This window comes from Haliotis asinina, chromosome 11 (genome assembly GCF_037392515.1).
Source record: "Haliotis asinina isolate JCU_RB_2024 chromosome 11, JCU_Hal_asi_v2, whole genome shotgun sequence".
Taxonomy (NCBI): Eukaryota; Metazoa; Mollusca; class Gastropoda; order Lepetellida; family Haliotidae; genus Haliotis; species Haliotis asinina.
This window is the reverse complement of record NC_090290.1, coordinates 39,953,263-39,974,513: the sequence shown is the minus strand read 5'-3', so window position 1 is coordinate 39,974,513 and position 21,251 is coordinate 39,953,263. Positions and strand designations below refer to the sequence as shown.

Here is a 21,251-nt window from a genome sequence, read left to right as displayed (position 1 = left end):
TCTGAATGTGTTTGGGAACACCGTCCGGTAAAATGAGACTGAGTCAGCTTGGGTTGTTTAACACAGTAACAATCGTTGTGCAGGTTTCCTACTCGTTATGAAAAAGATATAAAGAATAGATCATCGATGTTGCCTGTATACTGAGCGACGTGTCAGCCTGTTTTCAGACAAAATGTATTGCATAGCGTAGACAAAGACATGTTTTATCTACTATAAGTGACCGGCGGAACACGTTACTACTATTGAGGTCGAATGCCATGGCACTATGCCAGAAACCGCCCAGGAAACATGAAAACAAATTGAATGTTATTTTTTAACTGTTTCATCAATCACATTTTTTTGTTTTCAGTTCTAAAGTGTAAGCATGTGTTTTTTGTGCTACAACTGATCATGAAACTATGAAAGGACACATGCCAATCTAACATCATGCTACTCGGGACCCGTGAAGATCCGGGTTTGAACTGATCTTCAGTAACGCATGCTTGTGGTAAGAGGCGACTAACGGGATCGGGTGGCCTGGTTCACCGACTTGGTTGACACGTCATCATATCCCGTTTGCGTAGGTCGATGTTCATGCTGTTGTCCAGACTCAATTATTTACAGACAATCGCTGAAATATTCCTGAGTGCGGCGTAAAACTCAACTCTCAAGATTATGCTACACATTAATTACATATTACATGTTTTTGCTAGGTGCCGCATTTAAAGGCGCGTTGGGCAATGCAGTTTGCTGTATTAGGAAAAAAAACATCGATCTCACTGATAACTGTTTATAGTTATGTCTCGTTAAGAATGGCACACTTAAGTTTGATTCCTGTTAAAACATCAATCATTCTTGGTTGGCTGAATATCAGTGGTTCAATTGCAGACGGGATGGTAGGATAGTCTAGTGGTTAAAGCGTTGGCTAGTCAGGACGAAGACCGGGGTTTGATTCCCCACATGGGTACATATTGTGAAGACCACTTCCGGTGTCCGTGATATTGCTGGAATATTGCTGATAGCGGCGTCAAGGCATACTCACTCAATCAATCATTTGCCGGTGAACATGTCAAAAACCGGTTTCGATCTGATCTTGGTATCGGGATTGGGTGGTCATTTTCGCTGACTTCATCATTGTATCCTAGTTACATATACATACATATCCCAGTCCACATAATGCTCAAGATTGCGTGACTCGATCATTAACGCCTCAGAAAACTTTAAAAAATGGTTCTTCTTGTTTCCCTGCTCGCTACTCAGTGAGTGAGTTTAGTTTTGTACCGCACTCAACAATATTTCAGCTATGTCAGTGTGACGAATTTATCAACTTTAAGATCTTTTAATTTAGCTTTTATTTAATTAACACAATTCAACATTTGGCAGAATGAGACGCAAGACGTTTCGTTGTGACATTACCTGAACGGTCGTAAAGGGACATAACTCGGGATGGCTTAGCCATGATAAAAATGGTCAAATTTTAAGCTTTGTTAAACGACAAGTGAAATACAGAGACATTTTATTTTTGGGATACATTTACTGACACACACAAATAAGAAATTATAGTAACAATTTTATTGCTCTTTTCATACTCATAATGTCTACGTCAGCTCTAAAATTTCGAAACGATCAGCCGTTTGGTAGACACACTAAGTTCAAGGTCATTAGAATTCGTACCTACCCTCGTGTAGTGTGTAACGTGACAGATTTCACGGGTTGTACGGTTCGTACACCTTGGCAAATCTGCCTACATGGTTGCGTATGCTTTGGTTATTAATCGATCTCGACAAATTTGTCCTAGGGGTAATAACCCCAGTGATCAGCAGCATGAACATCGATTTACGCACTTGGGATGCGATATATCACAACGAAATCAGTGAAGTCGTCCTTCCACTTGATCCTGTTAGTCGCCTCTTAGGACAACCAAGGACAACAGCAATTCTAAACCGCATCGTCACGGATGTCGTTGCTCAAAGATGGATGGCCAACCGGTCTATCCGGTACGTGAAATTCCTTTCATTCAGGCATCCATCTTCATGTCTTTTTGTGTGTTGCATCTCAGTGACATGCACATCTGGAGCATGCTAGACTTGAAATAAACATATATCACTGTGATATATGTTGAACATATCGACAGTTTTTATCATGATTTCGACTTCTTCACATGTTCAGTTTGCGCGCAGCATAAATGCATCACCATGCCAAGGGAAGTAACTCCTCAACTATCACCACCTCCTCTCGTGTGATATGATATTTTACGGAAAAGCGCGAGAAGTTGCGAATGCTATAAATAGTAACAACTTCCTCTCGGGGATTTCCAAACGTCAATATCGAAACTAAAGTTTCGAGTTTGTGATTATGGAATGGACTCACGTTTAATCTGGTGTTGAGATTAAGTCAGGGAATTTCCTAATCACAGGTAAGGCGATGAGGTTGTTATTGCACAGTTTTTGAAACGCTGACCACGATAGATGTGCTGTTGAGCCCGTCAGTTTTTACTTTACTCAACTCTTCTCAATTCATGTTAAATTTGATTGTTTTTTCTGGTTTTCATTATTTGCATTCCATTTGGTATTTACAACTTTTATTTTTCATTTGAAGTTTACTCGGTATTTCATGTGATATTTAGACTCTCTCACTGTCCCAAAATTATACAACCCCCATCCCAACCCTTAACCCTTACTGTCAATGATGAGGTCTGATACAAACTGTAGCTTAACTGGTTATAGAGATGTCACATTACTGCATCATTACACACATGCATGACTGATTTTAAGATTCAGTGATCTGTTTTAATTGTTGGCTAGCTGAGCGTAAACCATAGAAATTAATCATTAATTAATTCATTGAGATCAATTTCATGGGGTTCATGTCCGAATTATATCGATCACTTAAGAATACAAGGTTAAGAATAAGAATAAAAATAAAAAAGTGAGATATATGCACTATAATTTATTTCAAGGTCAAAACAAACAAAAGAACTCATTCATGTATGAAAACATGGTGCCTTATATCTGGGTATATATCTCTATCAATTAGAACTTTTTTTAACTTCAGCACAGCACATATGGACATACAAATACATTCCAGATAGCATAATACATCAAAATAAGAAATCTATCACATGAGGTACTGCATCCATATACAATATCTTGTGCTGATTACAAATTCTGTCATGAATATTTTAAGTATTTCATCAAGCTGCCTGTACAAGTTTCTGCCTTGGCCTCATAACACATTTACATTCAACTGTGGGTAGTTTTGCAGCAAGTTTCTTTTTCTCTTTGAACAGAGATGACTATACAGAATATAGTGGAAGTATCTTGGAAATCAACGCTGTGGAGTCTTCAGACAATACTTCTTTTCACAAACATATAACAGTAAATTGAACATTACTCTTCTTGAGTATGTGCAGTCATAACGAACCAACTGATGATAACCAAAGGTATTTTTATTTATTTATTTATTTATTTATTTATTTATTTATTTATTTATTTATTTATTTATTTATTTATTTATTTATTTATTTATTTATTTCACACATTTCCTGCAAGTTCTTCAGTATAGATGGTAGGAATGGGTGTCACTTCTTCTTGGCTTCTTTTCTTTAATCTTTGATGGAAAGAGTGGACTTGTGGAGTGTGGTGGTCTAACAGTGGTCTTGCAAACCAGCATGTAGTAATATACGGCCACCTTCAGGATGAGGTACATCCTGACTTGCATGTTAGCCATGTTGAATAATGTTCCAAAAACTTCGTCCCCTGAAGGCCTGGGGTAGAACAGGCCTTCAGCAACCCATGCACTGGATTGTGTGGTTCAGACTTCATTATTTACAGACCACCACCATATAGCTGGAATATTGATGAGTGTGGCGTAAAACTAAACTCACTCACTCCAAAAACTACATACTGACCTCAACACTCGCATAAAATAACTAAGTGAACACAGTTCATCAAATCACACAGTTAAGAGGAGATAAAAAAACTTTCAAACCTTAAAAACATTTAGTGAAGAAAAGTCATATTTACCTAGTGAAACGACTTCCGTTATTGGAGCAAGGTTTCTCTACGTGACCACAGTTCAGATGCAGACTATTATCTCCCAGCCCTAATCCTCTCCTTAATCAAATGTCACTTGAACGCCTTCATAATATATCATATTATATTTGTCAAAGACTGAGTGTTCGTTTAGTGATCTGTGAATTGTTCCATTATCTGTTCATTTGCTAGATTCTAAAGTGTGTGAAACTCATAATATATGAACACAGAAGATCGGCTATATACACATCAGATTTCATAATAACCAGGATAAAAGAAGCTGTTAAAGTAGTTCTGTACATGTAGGAAATTGTGTAATAGTGAAAGTGAAAGTTATAAAGGTATGTCCGTCCATGACTTCTGTCTATCTACACAAATAGTTTTGCTGTGTCACATCTTACCATCCTATAGAGATGTTAAACTAACTAAACTGACTGACTGAGTTTAGTTCTACACTGCTTTTAGCAATATTCCAGTGATACCATTTCAGGCTAGCTCAGAAATGGGCTTCACACATTGTACCCATTGTGGTGAACTGAACCTGGGTCTTCAGCGAGACAAGTGAACGCTTTTACCACTAGGCCACCTCACAATCTCATTAAGTCATAAGAGGCGACTAACAGGATTGATTGGTCATGCTTGCTGATTTCGTTGACACATTTCATCATATTCCAGGTATGTACATCAGTGTTCATGATGGTGATCGTTACTGGATGATCTTTGCTGGTGGATCGTTTGCTGGCAGATTATTGATTATTGCTGGTGGATCATTGCTGCTGTATTGTGGCTGGTGGATTATTCCTTGTGGATCATTGCTGGTAATATCAGACCGGTCCGGTCTGCAGTCCACTGTATACACGCTACCGTCATACAGTGGAATATTTGTTAGTGGTGTCATACAGCAAGCAAGACATATTTTGCATACAGGTCTGTCAAAATCCATCTGTGACATCCTCCGTTGTCTGAGTACTAGTACTTATGCAGAATGGCCTATTGAGAGGGTTCTCTGCATTGTACCAAAGACAAAGACACTGTTCACAGTGGACTTTGGAATGTGAATGGAAGGGGAGTATTCTCAAGAATGATACTATTTCTTAAAAAAATAAGCCTTTATGTCTATGTGGCACAGCTGCTCTTGAGAAATTGAGAGTAACTTTTCTGTAACTACTCAACAATGGGGACATGTTACATAATATACTTAAAGGCACACTATCACGCCACACTTCACTAAAAATCAATATTGCATTTCTATCATTAATACTAATTATCATCCCCCAGTGCACCTACCATATAATTAAAAAGTTTGAATGCATTAATGCAACGTTGCACTAAATCAACTCTTGAGCCCTCTACAGACCAAACATAGAGTTATGTCCCTTGGAGTGTTCTTGATGAATATCCTATAACGCAACGTGATTGAGGTGAGTTTGTTAAACACTAACAATACACCATGCAACTGTTTTCAATGTTTCAATTTCATTCCATGTGTCAAGTGTTATGTGTGTGGGACCTATCTGCCAGAAAGTTTCAATAAATGATTTCAAGCAAGTCGTAAGGTATTATGAGTTTTCTTTTGTATCAGTAGGGAGCTATTTTTAGGACTGCAACAATTCATGCAGCCCTCGATGCGATTCCATTCGATTTTCAATATTCTATCCTTTAGTGGATCGTTTTCAATTCTATAATTCATGCAAAAAGATCAGATTTCATTCAACTCTCAGAGTTTATTAAAACAAACATATCACACTGAAAACTTTGTTCCAAGATTTGTACAGGAATGTAAAGATGTAACATTTTTCAAACAAATAAGTTATATTTAAACACAGAACAGCACTTTGGTGACATCTACTAGCAACAATCTTCACTGGATAATTAGCTATAGCCTGGCTTCAACAAATCACATTTTGCCTTATTTCAAATTCACATAATGGATAATTAGCTATAGCTTGGCTTCAACGAATCACATTTTGCCTTCTTTCAAATTGACATAACGGATAATTAGCTATAGCTTGGCTTCAACGAATCACATTTTGCCTTCTTTCAAATTGACATAATGAAACTAAGATGTCAGATTTGATTTACAACAAATTGAACTGAATCGTTTCGCCCCTTATATATATATATATATATATATATATATATATATATATATATATATATATATATATATATATATATATATATATATATATATATATATATATATGCATACAAGTATATAAAAATATTGTTGAATTTGAAAAAGCGTGACATTGTGCCTTTACGTTGTCTAATAGTGAGGACAAGGTTCAGTTCTGTATTCCTGTTCATCTCAGGATATTTATTATGATCTAAAGGAGTGAGGACATCCTCTTCATCTTGATCGACTGGATGACAGATTTCCTACACATCAGAATGATACAGCTTAGTCAGAAGTTTGTTATCAGGAAACTAGATATTTGTCTGTGGAATAATATAATCCAAGAAAATGTTGTCGATCTTTGGGGAATTGTTGACAAATACTCTAGATTTGCTAACAGGGGATATTATATACTTGGTGTCATTGTCATTTCTCAGAAGACTGCAGGTGAGTATAACTGCTTGGTTCAAACAGATGAAAATGTCTTATAAAATATGCCTTCTTTTACATTGACGGATATGATCTAGAAACTATCTTAAGTGATAAGGAGTTTTAAAGCAATAATGGAAATATTGAAATCTGTTCATCACTTCACAAGTTTCATAATGTATGGCAAGTGGGTAATGATGATTTCAAGTGAGGCGGGTCACCCATTTTGTTCTGCAGAGGTCGGGGGATGGGAGTTGCACTCATCAATCTTGCAGCACATGTAGTAGGGGGATCAACTATTTTGTACATAAAAAATGTTTTAGACATATTTTGTTTATGTTTTATTCTTAGAAATTATGGGAAGGGGCTGTCATTGATTTTGTACATGAATGATCACTTTGTACATGAATTTTAGGTTGGGGTGTGTGTGCATGTGTGTAGTTATTCATCATGTACATGCTTATCCACGAAAACAATTATCACCCCCTAGCCACGAATTATGAACAGTCCGTATACGCAATGGTTTTGCAAATGCTTTGGGAAGTTTTGTAAAATTATGAGTGCAGAATCCGAAAAACTAGATCTCAGTTGTATGCCTGTATGTTCACTTGTTTGTTTTTTTTGCAGCACATCATATTGTTAATTTCATCCGTGCTTCATTTACTAATGAACACATGTTTTACTACAGTGGGGCAAGGTCACCCATTTTGTTCCAGGTTGGGTGGGAGGGTGGATGTGCACTCATCAATTTTGCAAACATGTACTAGTGGGGATCAGCTATTTTGTACATAAAGTATTTTAGAATTATGCTCAGAAATTACGTGAAGAGGCTGTCATTGATTTTGTCAGTTATTTTTGTTTACTTGTATCTATCACGATTTGGGAATTGTAACATTGCTGGGACAGTGCAGTAATTGCCAAACAGGTTTAGGCTTCCAGATGTGCCACTCAGGGTTCATCAACTGTTGAATGGTTTGGTCTGGTGCCATAGGTATTATTACAATCTCCTACACACTTTGATGCTAATATATCTAAAGATCCAGTGCAAGTCAGTAAGTATTTGGCAAGTATAGATTACTCTAAAACATATACAGTTTCTTGTTTAGTATTTATTATTATGGACTGTTTATTTGATACAATATGTTCATTTTTTTGGGACAAGATGTTAAACTACATTATTACATGATGTAGCTGTTGAATTTAGTGTTGTACCAAAGTAACAACAGTCCTTCAGAAACTATGTATATTCTGTAAAATATGTTCCTTTCTGGATACCAGATTTTTGAATCGGCCATCTTGTGTTGTAGCTGTTGGATTAAAGGTTGTAGCAAAGCAACAACAGTCCCTCAGAAACTATGTATATTCTGAAAAATATGTTCCTTTCTGGATACCAGATTTTTGAATTGGCCATCTTGTGTTGTAGCTGTTGACTTAAAGGTTGTAGCAAAGCAACAACAGTCCCTCAGAAAACAGGTGAGTTGATCATTTTCATCCTTGTTACTTTCAGTCTGCTGGTGAATCTCGGTGTTACCTGCTACAATGTATCACCAGTCCTGTAAGAATGATCCACCTCATGACAGACTGTACAGAAAAATCCGTCCCTGCTTTGTGGAGAATGTGGACCCCCGTCATCTTCGCTTTTACATCGAGGCCTTGACTGCAGCTGATGAGGTAACTTAAGTTTATGTTACCATGGAAAACACAGTGGCTGAGTGGGTTAGAGGACTGGCTTTCTATGCTGGTGATTACATGTTTAGCTTTACCCTTATTACGCTATATATGGGGATACAGTGTACAGTGGACTGTATTTGTTTCCTCATATGCCAAATTTAATACTTACCGACTATAAAAATGATGGTGTCAGTGACCTAACTTAACAATCGTAGTTCAAGCCTTAAATGACTATGCTCCTACATTAAGACCCATGTTAAATATCTTCCCATTGTTATTTCAAATATATTTATGACTATCATAAATCACATGGGGCAGTATGAACGTCACATTTCTACATCCAATGAAAATTAAATCAGTACATCCACTTCCAGATGAAGCTGACTAGTCACACGACATTTTACTCGTGTTGTGGGACTGTGGATATAGGCTCAGTTGGTGGAGAGTGAGATTGCTCTGTTTAATTGTGAGCCAAGCTGAGACATATTTTCCATCCAAAAACTAATGCCTCTGCCTATAATGTTAAGGTGAAACAGTGGCAATTAACAGAGAAAATAGGATGCTACAGAGTAAGGTGAACAGTAGGGGTCTATGCTGTAAACTGGGGTTATAATACAATGACAATCTGACATGCATCATCGGTTGCCAAGGGTATGTTTGATTACCTAGACTGTATCTGTTCTTTATCGTCTTATAAGGTATTGTCTGTGCCTATGATCTTTTAGCAAAGCATCTTGGAGTGAGTGAGTGAGTTTAGTTTTACGCCACACTCAGCAATATTCCAGCTATATGGCAGCTGTCTGTAAATAATCGAGTATGGACCAGACTATCCAGTGATCAACAGCATGAGCATCGATCTGCACAATTGGGAACCGATGACATGTGCCAACCAAGTCAGTCTGACCAACCGATCCCGTCAGTCACCTGTTACGACAAGCCTGGGTTGCTAAAGGCCTGTTCTACCCTCGGACCTTCACGGGTCAAATCATCTTGGAAATGATAGGGTATGGTTTCAATGGCATTATGCATTTAAAAGAAGGTAGGATATGTCTGCTTCTATCATTGCTTGTGATGACCTCTGTCACTGCTTGTGATGGAATCACCAGTTAATTTAGGAAATGTAAAATTGTAAAATTGGTGTAGGCAATGGCCCATTCTATATTCAGGAAACGGCTAATAATCCCGAAAATGGCCCATTGTTAAAGGTCTCTATCCCAATCCCTGAGAATGCATGGTTATTTGCAAAGAATAATGTATTTTCAGAAACTTATTCTGGAAGCATATGATAACAATGGCCGATGTGAAGCAGCATCTGTCATGCTCACGTTACTTTGCCAACGTCCGGGCTGGGTGGAAGATCTCATAAAGGCCCTTCGGATCCCTACTGTCAACCTTGGTCATGTGGCTGATGAGATAGAGAGGATGAGGTGTAAGTAAAACTGTGAAAGCAACCCTTAGGGATGACAGACAGACACACACAGACAGATGTTTTGTTTGTGTCTCAGCTGCACATCAACCAAAATTTCCTCGGCCTATCACCGCCAAATTAAAGATTGCCAGTAATCCACCCATACCTCATAGTGTTTGTGATACTTTAATTTGCCAGCTGGCCATCAGAGCCTGCCGCCACCTGCAGGCCCGAAATGAAATCTGCAGGCCCATTTTGTTAAAGCCAAATCTGTAAAAACAAAATACACTACACTTTCACTCAGATACCAAAGGAAGGACACTCAGGTTGTATAATTTGCATGTATTGAGATCTTGTGTAATACTGTCTATTTATCAGACTGCAACGAGTAAGCAGTTTACATCCTGAGCACTGATTTGTTTGATTGCCCTGCAGGCGAGGTACTGATGGTGATGGATATTGATTGTCAGGAGGAACCCATGGATGTCGATGGAGAGGAGCCCAAAACCTCAGATGAGACATTGAACATATTTAAGGACATTGTGAGCACAATTTTCAGGGAGCTTGTTGACACACCACACCAACTACAGCCAGTTCTACAACTTTTGGGACAGGTATTGTCACATATATAGTATGACCAGAAATTATTGAAAATTTAGAGATTGTAAATTTTACATTCTGATTTTTTGTGAATGTTACATTTACCCTGGATGAATGCATTCACATTCTGATGGGTTTATGAATTATACAATTATCAGGGATGGATGCATTCACATTCTGATGGTTTATAAATTACGCAATTATCATGGATGATGCATTCACATTCTGATGGGTTATAAATTATACAATTATCATGGATGATGCATTCACATTCTGATGATTTATAAATTATACAATTATCATGGATAGATGCATTCACTTTCTGATGGTTTATAAATTATGCAATTATCATTTATGATGCATTCACATTCTGATGGTTTATGAATTATACAATTATCATGGATGATGCATTCACATTCTGATGGTTTCATGAATTATACAATTATCATGGATGGATGCATTCACCTTCTGATGGTTTATAAATTATACAATTATCATGGATGATGCATTCACATTCTGATGGTTTATAAATTATACAATTATCATGGATAGATGCATTCACTTTCTGATGGTTTATAAATTATGCAATTATCATGGATGATGCATTCATATTCTGATGGTTTATGAATTATACAATTATCAGGGATGATGCATTCACCTTCTGATGGTTTATAAATTACGCAATTATCATGGATGATGCATTCACATTCTGATGGTTTGTGAATTATACAATTATCATGGATGATGCATTCACACTCTGATGGTTTGTGAACAAGACATTTGTGATGGATGATTGTTTTCATGTTATAAATGATGGTTTATAAATTGTCCATTTCCCATGGATGTATACATCTTCAGGACATCACTGTTGATGTTATATTCATAACATGAAGTCTAAATGAAATCAAACTGAAACTGACATTATGAGGAAATATATTTTAGTCTCAAATAGCACAGTAGATGTTGCTTCATAACAGACAAAGATTCAGATGAATATTTAGGTAGAATGTTTCAGTTATGAATCACATGATGCATAATTGATCATTGGTTCGTTACAACCGATCAAAATTGGTTAGCGTCATTTATCAAATTTTCCTGGTTATGTTTCTTGCAGATTGCAGATTTTCATTGTAGATTGCACCCAGTGCACTTGCAAATTTCACATCATGAAAGGATGACTAGTATAATAAGAAGATAAATTTCTTGAACTCTTTAAGATAACTTCAATCATGACTTGAAACGAGCAAGCAGTGTTTATGAAATGAAACAGAGAAACCAAAACTTGTGAAAAATATTATTAATTGCAAACAAGCATTCCAAAACTGTGTTGCAGATGAGCGATGTCCTGTTCCGAAGTAGTAGTTATGGTTGCCTCGAACTGAGCTTCCAAGTCAAGAGTATTCAGTCACTTTACAACCTGCGCAGCTTACACGAGGGGGGAGCACTCTGCGATGCTCTGTCTAAGGGGATCCTCAACACAGCAACACGACAGAGAATCCAGAAGGAGGCTGCTAGCAGAGGGGTGAAGGTCAAGAATTTGTCGCTGAAACTCACAATATTGGAAGATGATTTCTCTGAATGTGAATATTTTCTGGATGACAGTGGTAAGAATCAATTATCGTTCTACAGAGTGAGTGAGTGAATTGGGTTTTATGCTACTTTCAGCAATACTCCAGCAATATCATGGCAGGGTACACTAGAAATTGTCTGCACTCATTGTAAACATGTGGAGGATCGAACCCAAGTCTTTTGCATTCCGAGTGAAGTTTTTACCACTGGGCCACACAACGCCCCTACATGGAGTGAGTGAGTGTAGGAGTGAGTGAGTGAGTGAGCGAGCGAGTGAGTGATGGTTTATGCTGCTTCTAGCATATTTCAGGGTTCACCTTAAAATCACATAAGGGTTCACCAGAAATGGGCATGAAACTTTGCTGGGGAATAAAACATGAGCAAACTCTTTCACCTTTGAACTTTCCCTCCTGCTCCTGTCCTTATAAATACAGTGGACTTTCTTTAAACTGATATCTCCATAATCTGAAATTCTCTGCAAATCAACATGCTCATTTTGTCCTAAATTTATCACTATATAATATTATATAAGAAGCTCCTTCTATGCCAACATTCATCTATTCTGAATTCTCAAATCTGGTCCCAAATATGTTTTTAGTGCAAACTGTCTCTTGTAACCGACATTGTAAATTCACAAGTGAGTTCCATCAGCCAGCATGTATTTAGGAATCAACATGTTTGGTTTACGCTCATTTGAACTACATCACAAATTAAGTACAGGGATTAATCAATATTCTTGTATTCATATGTTAGAGGGAATATCAAGCCAAGTTTAGTATATTAGAGTAGAGATAAAAGTATACTGAAGTAAGGCAAGACCATTTTATTTCTTTTTTATGTACCCTGCTGGTCATACTTTTATCCCCCCGGCATGTAATGCAAATTGATTATCACCTCTGAAAAAGTAAAATCTTAATGATTTTTTTGCTGGTGAAATCACACATTACGTGCTTGTTGTGATTCTTTGACCTGACAATAACATTCAGTATTATTCATCAGTGCTGTCAACACAAATGTGAATATCTGAATAAGACATCTAGATAATTTAATAGTACATTTCTTTCAATATACATTGCAAATTAAGCAGTGCAACTGGAATTTGGCTAGTGCAACTAGGTTATTATCTTAGGCTGCACCTTGTGCAAGCAGGTTAACTTCTCTGCCACAGAAGTAAAATATAGCCTGGTTATAATGCCACAGTTTTTCCACCCAGGAGATCATATAGTACTGTATTATATCCAAGGTGGCATTATAGCCCGGTAGGACAGTTAGAGGCCCTGTGCAGTCAACAGCATGACTAAGCGTGATGTGTCCTGAATGACTGGATAATTCCAGCATATTGGGGAGTGAGTGAGTTTAGTTTTATGCCACACTCAGCAATATTCTAGCTATATGACGGCAGTCTGTAAATAATCGTGTCTGGACCAGACAGTCCAGTGATTCAAAAGCATGAGCATCAATCTGCGCAATTGGGAACCGATGACATGTGTTAACCAAGTCATCGAGTCTGACCACCCGATCCCATTAGTCACCACTTACGACAAGCATGGTCGCCTATTATGGCAAGCATGAGTTGCTGAAGGCCTATTCTACCCCGGGACCTTCACAGGTCCCAGCATATTGGGGCTACAGGTGACTTCTTGTTGCAGTTGGCAAGTGTATTGTCACATATGATATCCCATCAGCGATTACAAGACTACTTAAAGCATGAATGAACTTGGTCACTTAATTTATGTTATGCCAGCTAACCGATTTATGTATGTATCCTACTTGCACCCAGTGTGCTTGGCATTATAACAAGGGGAAAATGATTTTGGACCCCCAAACCGTTAGCAAATAGCATTAAATGCAGTTTGGCATTATAACAAGAGTATTACATAGGCAGGACCTCCATTTGGGCAAAAACATGATATTATAATATATCCATGGTGGCAATATAACCAGGGTACAATGTACAATGTACTTTCTTGTCATTCAATGTTGAATCTTTATTTGTAAGTAATGTTGTAAAGGTTAAAAAATTACTTTATTTTTCATTTTTTCAGATTTGCCATCTCCAAGCAGTTACGTGACAGCCCTCACAACACCTGTTGACACATTTGGTGAAGAGAAACCAGTTAATGCTCAAATGCTTCTTGACATTCTACCTTCCTCATATCAGAAATTTCTTGAGGAAGTAATTAGTCTAACCTTTGACACCTCAGAACTGCAACATAAAGTGATGTCTTTGTTGAAAAAGCCATTATGTCATACCATAAAGGATAGCATGGATCGCCTTCATCAATACTTTAGCATTACTGAAAGTGTTCAGAATGATTTGACTAAAATTGGGTTGAATGTCTTGATAAGATCCTTCATGAAAAGGCAGAGAAATGTTGACACAGTGCAGTTGAAAAGACAAGACAAGTGGCAGGTGGTATGGAGTGATGATGAGAAGGAGTTTGCCATCAGTCAAGAGATTCAAGCAGACCTGCTGGATCCTACTTTGTCCAATCCAGTTGAGAGTCTCATTTCCCAAGGATGGTTAACCTTGACCTCTGAAGGTGGTAACGTGTACAGCATCCCTGGGTCAGTGAGAAGGGCATATTTACTTTGTTACCACCTTCCTCGCATGGCTGATCAGTTGCCATTGACCCTGTTCTTGGACCCAAACTTTACACTTGAATCTTCGGTTGATTTCAGTCTGGTCACATTTGCTGGTATCTTCCTGGCCCATGCAGCATGTTATTGTGGACTGTTGTCACAATTACCTCATTTTCCAGCCTCACTTCTGTACTTCCCTGATGTTGCTCTATTCTTGTCTTCAGTTAAGGCTAGTGAAACATCTGCAGAAGTCAAAGACAGTCTAAAAGTAGTCCTACAACATTTTGACTTTGAATCTTTCCTTGCTTGCCACAAGTCACCTGATGTAGACAGGCACTGGAGAACATGGAAAACAGTTGCGGCAAACTTTGGCCTTGAAAAGATTGAACTGGTTAACAAAGGCAGTCTTGACAGCAAGACTTTTGAAGAGAGTATACTGGTTTTGAAGGAGGCTCTGCATGTTGGACAGGGTAATGTGATATCACTTTCTTCCAAAGCCTGTGATTATAACTTCCAGCTTGCTTTCAGATGTGTGGCTCTCCTTGACCTCTTACAACCCATGGAATGTCGGGAGGATTTGTCAGTTTGGAAAGCAGATAGTGCTGTCGCTCATGCTGCATTCTATAGTGGCAAACCACTAAAGCCTAGGGGGCAATCCCAAGAGACCAGCTCCCCTGATAGTGATCCCATTCTTGAGTCAGGTGGTTGTCTTCATTTGGATGCATATCTAGCCAAAGGTTTCACTTCCACAAGAGCATCAGACTGGTCATTTAAGCTGGACATGTCAAACACATCTCTGTACAAGGAGCAGGTATCACTGCTGTGTAAATTCCTACCTCAGTTTGATCATATTACCAGTTACATCTTTGACAACTCAGGTCTGGATACTTGCAGGGTAAAGCAAATTATATCTGTGCTGAATCCAGCCATAGTGAGCAGCCTGTCGTTACATGGATGCTCATTAAATCTAGATGAAGGAGAAATAGGCTTGTCTAGATTTCATTGCATGGAATCCCTGGAATTAGAAAATACAGGTTTGACAGATAGCATGATACCTGTCCTTGTCAAGGAAATAAGAAACATGGACAAATTGAAGACCATCAATGTTGGTAGCAACAGCATTTCCCCAAGTGGATTTGCAATACTTTCATCAGCTCTCATAACCAAGACACATTTGAAAGCACTGAGAATCCACAATATCCATTTGGGTGATGTTGGAGGAGCCATTCTTGGTCAGCTTGTGTTTGCATTGAAGCACCTTGAGATCCTTAGCATTTGGGGGTGCAACATAGGGGACGAAGGTGTCCGCATCCTCTCAGAGCAGCTCCCAGTTCACAGGTGTCTGAAGAGACTGTCTATGCGGAACAACAACATGACAGGCAGATCCTCGTCTGAGCTGTGTAAGAAGCTATCTGCCTGTAGGAACATACAGTTTTTCGACTGCAACAGCACAAGTGGAGACACTGAGAATTTCTATAAGAATCTTCTGATCCTGTTCCGATCTTCATCAGCATGGGACCATGTCAGTCTATGGGACTGTGACCTCGGTAAAGTATCAATCTTCAACGATCCGTCTGATTTCCAAAATATGGCAAATGTTACTTTTCTCTGTCTGCAGAAGAATGGCATGTCTGATGACAAGATAAAGCAGCTATCAACATGCCTGTTGTTCTTCAGATTCTTACAGCATCTCAATTTGAGGGAGAACATGGTAGGAGATGAAGGGGTGGAGGCTCTAGTCAAGGCCCTGGAGAACAAAGAACATCTGGAGGAACTGTTGCTGGACTGGAACATCTTTAGTCTAATGGGAGGCAAGGGTTTGATTCAGCTAGCTCTGGAGCTGGACAGCCTCAAGTCTTGTGACCTTTCATTCAGCTTTCAGTTGGCTCCCCCAGAAAAACGAAGTTTGGCCCAGATGGTGGGGAATCCAGTTCCAGAGGAAGATGGAGATGTATTTGTGGCACGAAGAGGTCAGCTTGTGTTAAAGATATAGTGTGAAGAGGAGTAAGACATCTGTATGATCAGCTGGCTAGTTGTTGCTGCACAAGCCTGATGTATTCCTTTGTGTCAGTGCAAGCTTCACTCTGTCATCCACACTACCACCTTCTCCACCCACAGATATTGCACTTGTAGTATGACAGTTTGACCTGCTGTATTTCCCCACTATATCAGGTAGCACAAAGACTTCTACATGCAGTGGTTTATTGTATGTTCTGTGGTGTTGTTATGTATAGACGTAGTATTGTCATGACAAAACTCAACATGCTGTAGTTGTGTTCGGTATAGCTGGTGAGCGTCTTAGCCATATGTTTGCTTTGTTTTGCTGTCTGCCATCAGAAAATAGCAGAAAAACTACATGATTTCAGTCTTTCGTTTAAAAGGCGAGAGACAAATGAAATATTTACTTACATAATCCACTCCTGCTTCAATCTTGACCACTCTTGATCCTACCGCCGTCCATGATGCCACTCTACACTTATCCCCACATCCACCCTTGACCACATTTCCACCCTTGACCCCACCTCTTTCCATGATCACACCTCTACCCTTGATCAAACCTCCTCCTCCTCAGCTAGATGAAACATTCTGTGTCACCTGTAATGATATGTGTCAAGGTTGTGCCACAGTATATGTCAAGGTCAGTCCACCATTTTATAACCTAATGATGATTTGTGTAGAAATATGTCTTTTGCATGAAAATTTGTCACAAATGTTTTCGAAATTTGGTTCTTATTTCCATTTTATTACATGTTAAATTTAGAATCGGTTGTCTTTGATTATAACAATACCATTCAAATGCAGAGGAAGAACTCACATGTTATTTATAAGTACTATATACTTAGTCTGGTATGCCAGTAGTGATTTAGAATGTGTTTAATCTAATTTATTTAGCATACCTGAACATGAATTTGGATATTTGCATTTACACCTAAGGAATGTTTTAATGAGTATTTGGATAAACCTATTTCATGAGATCTCATGGTTTTTCTCAACATTATTTAATGGGATCCGCAGTTGCCATGAATCAGTTGATTGTGGAAATAATCTCTGCCATTTTTACACACTGTATTTTCTGTATTACTGTATTACTGATTTTGCCATGTTGAAACTATGAACGCTTGATTTCCATTCATGTTGCAGCTTTCTGTTTGAAAATTATTTATGTAACTTTTCAGTTGGGAGCATATAAAATTTAAAGCAAACATTTTGGAAACAATGTATAAAAAAAACTCTTATGGAGAGGGTTTTTTTCGCTTTTACTATATACACCATGGTGCTTCATAGCTTCATTAGTCATACAATTTTTGTTGAAATTGTTGTAAAAATGTAAGTAGTGTAAAATTTATTGCTGATTTTGTTCCCTCAACTTGTTTCATTTCTGTACCTCCTCACGTTTCAGTACTCAGTTATGAAAATACGGGTGGTGGCACGTGGTCCTGTGTATAATCACAAATCAGTTGAAGTTAGGCAGTGTTGGGCATGGATAACAGTGTTTGTCAGCTTGACTCCTGAGTGTTTCAATGGCTTCAGTCCTGCCTCCAGCAAAGCATATGTAACACATGTGATCTCAAGTAAGGCATGTGAGTTTGTTAAAGATTGCCACTGTTCACCCAGCAGAAAATGGGTACTGTACTCAGTATAGAAATGTCTTCCACCTATAGCCTTCTAGCAGCATGGGGTATCTGGAGTAATACTGATGAGATTGTTTGGATGATTTCAGTATGCATTATGCATGGAGCAGTGCACATGATAAATGGAACAATATTACAACTATCTCCCTTCAGAAATTTAGAAACATTAAATAAACAATTTGAGCTCTACCTTCAAAACTCCCTTCTTGTACTCACAAGACATTGCACTTCACAAGACTCTTGTATTGTATGCACATGTCAATGGACTTGCTTTCACCATGTCTTGGTGCAGGTACATCTGTCAATTGATGCTAGGCTTTTAAGAAATAAACATTTGTTATTATCGTGTCCAATGCAAAAATGTAAAGCATTAAACTTTATATATGTACAATCTTGATTTTAGTATCCGTCAAGTCAGCATCTGTTGCTCAGACAATCAGAGTCCTCTGGTCACATCAGGGAGAGAGATTGTTTAGTTTTACAGCACTTTTGGCAGTATTCCAGCAATATCACAGACACCAGACATGGGTGTCACACATTGTACCCATGTGAGGAATCAAACATCGGTCTTCAGTGTGACGAGCGAACGCCTTAACCACTAGGCTACCCCACCACCACTCTAGAAACTAGGACCATGTGACACTGACCCTCCACACTGATGTGTGTACTCACACCTTTGTGGATAACAGAGCTGGCAAAAATGATTGATAATAGAAAATATTGTCGACAGGAAATATTATTAATGATTGTTGATGTGAAAATTGTGTTATCTATAATATACACACTTCAAAAAAAGAAACGCAAAACCCAAATATCAATGAAAATTTGGTGTTCTTCAAGGACATGTAGACCAGCGGAAAACAAAGATACATGAATGAAATTTTGTGGAGCAATGCATTGCTATCTTGTCCATATTTCGTGAGAATAACTGTCATTACAATCATTACTGCTGTCCACCAGGTGGTGTTGAAGTCAGTGCCTTGTATGACCACCTCCTAATGCTACCACTGCCCGACACCTCCTGGTTTCAGATCGAATCAGTTGTAGGATGTTTTGTTGCGTAATCCCTCTCCATTCCTCCTGCACCATGTGGAACAAGTGTTGAAGATTCTGTGGTTGATTACGTTGTCAATGTACCCGTCTATCGATCTGATCCCAAAGGTGTTCAATTGGGTTTAAATCCTGGGATCTGGAGGGCCACGGAATGGTATTGAGGATGCTATTGGCCAGATAGTCCACGGTGGCACATACTATGTAAAGCCTGGTGTTGTCCTGTTGGAAGAGCTGCTGTTGACCCTCAATAAGGTGTGGACAGAGAATCTGTGTAGACATGGTCTCTACCATCACGTCACCTGTGGAGATAATGGGATTCATCACTGAGCCACATACACCTTCAGTTTGCCAGGTTCCTTGGCAACACCGTGTTACACCATCTCACTCGTCGACGTAGTCATGTCAAGGAGGGGGCAACTTTTGGACATTTGGCACGTATTCCTACTTCTTGGAGACAGTTCCTGATTGCCTGATCGAACACTCTTCTAGCTCCAAAGTGTTCTTGTGCTGTGTCCCGGGAGGTACGATTGCGATCACGTAGTTGGGTTACCCGGATGTACCGATCTTGGGCAGGTCTGGTGACTCTAGATCTTCCTGATCTTGAACTGTCATTTGTGGAAATCGCTCCCACAATCGAGTTGTCGCGCCTGATATTCGTGCTGCATCTACATCATGACAATCCTGATCGATAAAATCGTTCAAAATCATTTTGGGTTGCATTTGGTCAAGCATGATCTTCTAAAACATTCCAGAAACAATGTGCAACCCTAAAAAATTGTTTAAGTTTACATGTGTGTACAAAACTGTAAGTATCATTTTTTAATTTCATTTTGCGTTTCTTTTTTTGATGAGTGTATCGTACAATAACTTTTGTGGTAAATTTCTCAAACAATACAACAAGCATGGATTACTGAAGATGAATTCTAACTTTGATCTTCATAGCTGTATGCATGTATTTAAGATAAACAAAGCTGTGTTTTCAAGTTTCAGTGTGCAATTTGACAATGTTTATAATTTTTGGTCAAATCCTATGTTGAAGTACACACTTTTTTTCACCCAACAGTACGTTACCATATATCTGTATAGCTGGTGCTGTTGTGGATTTGTACAGAAACCTTGAGGACAACAATGTTGGAAACTTAGTTGTGTGAATAAACATAATTTATAGGTAACTTGCAGTGGGGACTTCATGTCTGTTTGGAAATCATAAAATCAAATGTTATTTAGAGCTGAATGAGTGAAATTATTTTTATGCCGCTTTTAGCAGAATTCCAGCAATATCCTGGGTTGGTATATCAGATATGGGTTTGACACATTGTACCCATGTGGGGAATTGAACTTGGGTGTTCGGTATGACGAACATTTAACTTGACTACCCTGCTGCCTCAGAGCTGAGTGAGAAAATAGTAAGTGGTTGGTTGGTTTGTTGTTTAACACCGCACTCAGCAATATTCCAACTGTACAGCAATGGTCTGGACCAGACAATCAAGTGATCAACAGCATGAACACTGATCTACAAAACTGATACATTGACATTTGTCAGCCAAGTCAGCTATCCATTAGTTGTAAGATAAACATTTATAGCAAATGTCAGCCCTAGAAATTAGTGATTGTACGTGTTTAGTTGAGTTTAGTTTTATGCCACATTTGGTACCAGTCCAGCTATATGGTCATGGTCTGTAAGTAATTCAGTCCGGACCAGACTACCCCATGATTAACAACATGAGCATCAATCTACCCATCTGATGGGTCGACCAAGTGACCCAGACCACCCGATCCGTTAGTCCCCTCTTATGCCAGCATGGACTACTGGAGGTCAGTTCTCTCTGATTTGGTTGACAGACGTTATCGACTGATGGTCATACTGTTGATCACTGGACTGTCAGGTCCAATCATATACAGAAAGCAACAATATGAAAGCAGAGACTATATATGGTCTCTGATAAAAGGAATGTTGCCGAGTGCATCATTATATGTCAGAGCGTTAACCTGATGTGACGCATATGATCTCATATTGCAATTATCCGTACATTGGCTGGGTGAAAGAGTCAAATTACTGTGGGTCATTGCTTCAGTCAAACTTCTGTCAACCAGAGGTAACGCCAGAAACTCGATCGCGGCGTCGTGTGATTCAAACGCTGGAAATGTGATTTTGCATGGACCTCTACAGATAT

At 38.6% G+C, this 21,251-nt stretch overlaps 1 protein-coding gene across 1 annotated transcript; it reads left to right on the top strand.

Moving 5' to 3' along the window:
* The first annotated feature begins 2,289 nt into the window (after positions 1-2,289).
* LOC137256311 (uncharacterized) lies at positions 2,290-18,419 on the top strand. The gene is made up of 6 exons (XM_067794070.1): positions 2,290-2,395; positions 8,069-8,232; positions 9,496-9,661; positions 10,076-10,254; positions 11,574-11,844; positions 13,855-18,419. Exons 2-6 carry the CDS (start codon positions 8,101-8,103, stop codon positions 16,383-16,385), a joined length of 3,279 nt encoding a protein of 1,092 aa, XP_067650171.1. The 5' UTR covers positions 2,290-2,395; positions 8,069-8,100; the 3' UTR covers positions 16,386-18,419.
* The last annotated feature ends 2,832 nt before the right edge of the window (positions 18,420-21,251 follow it).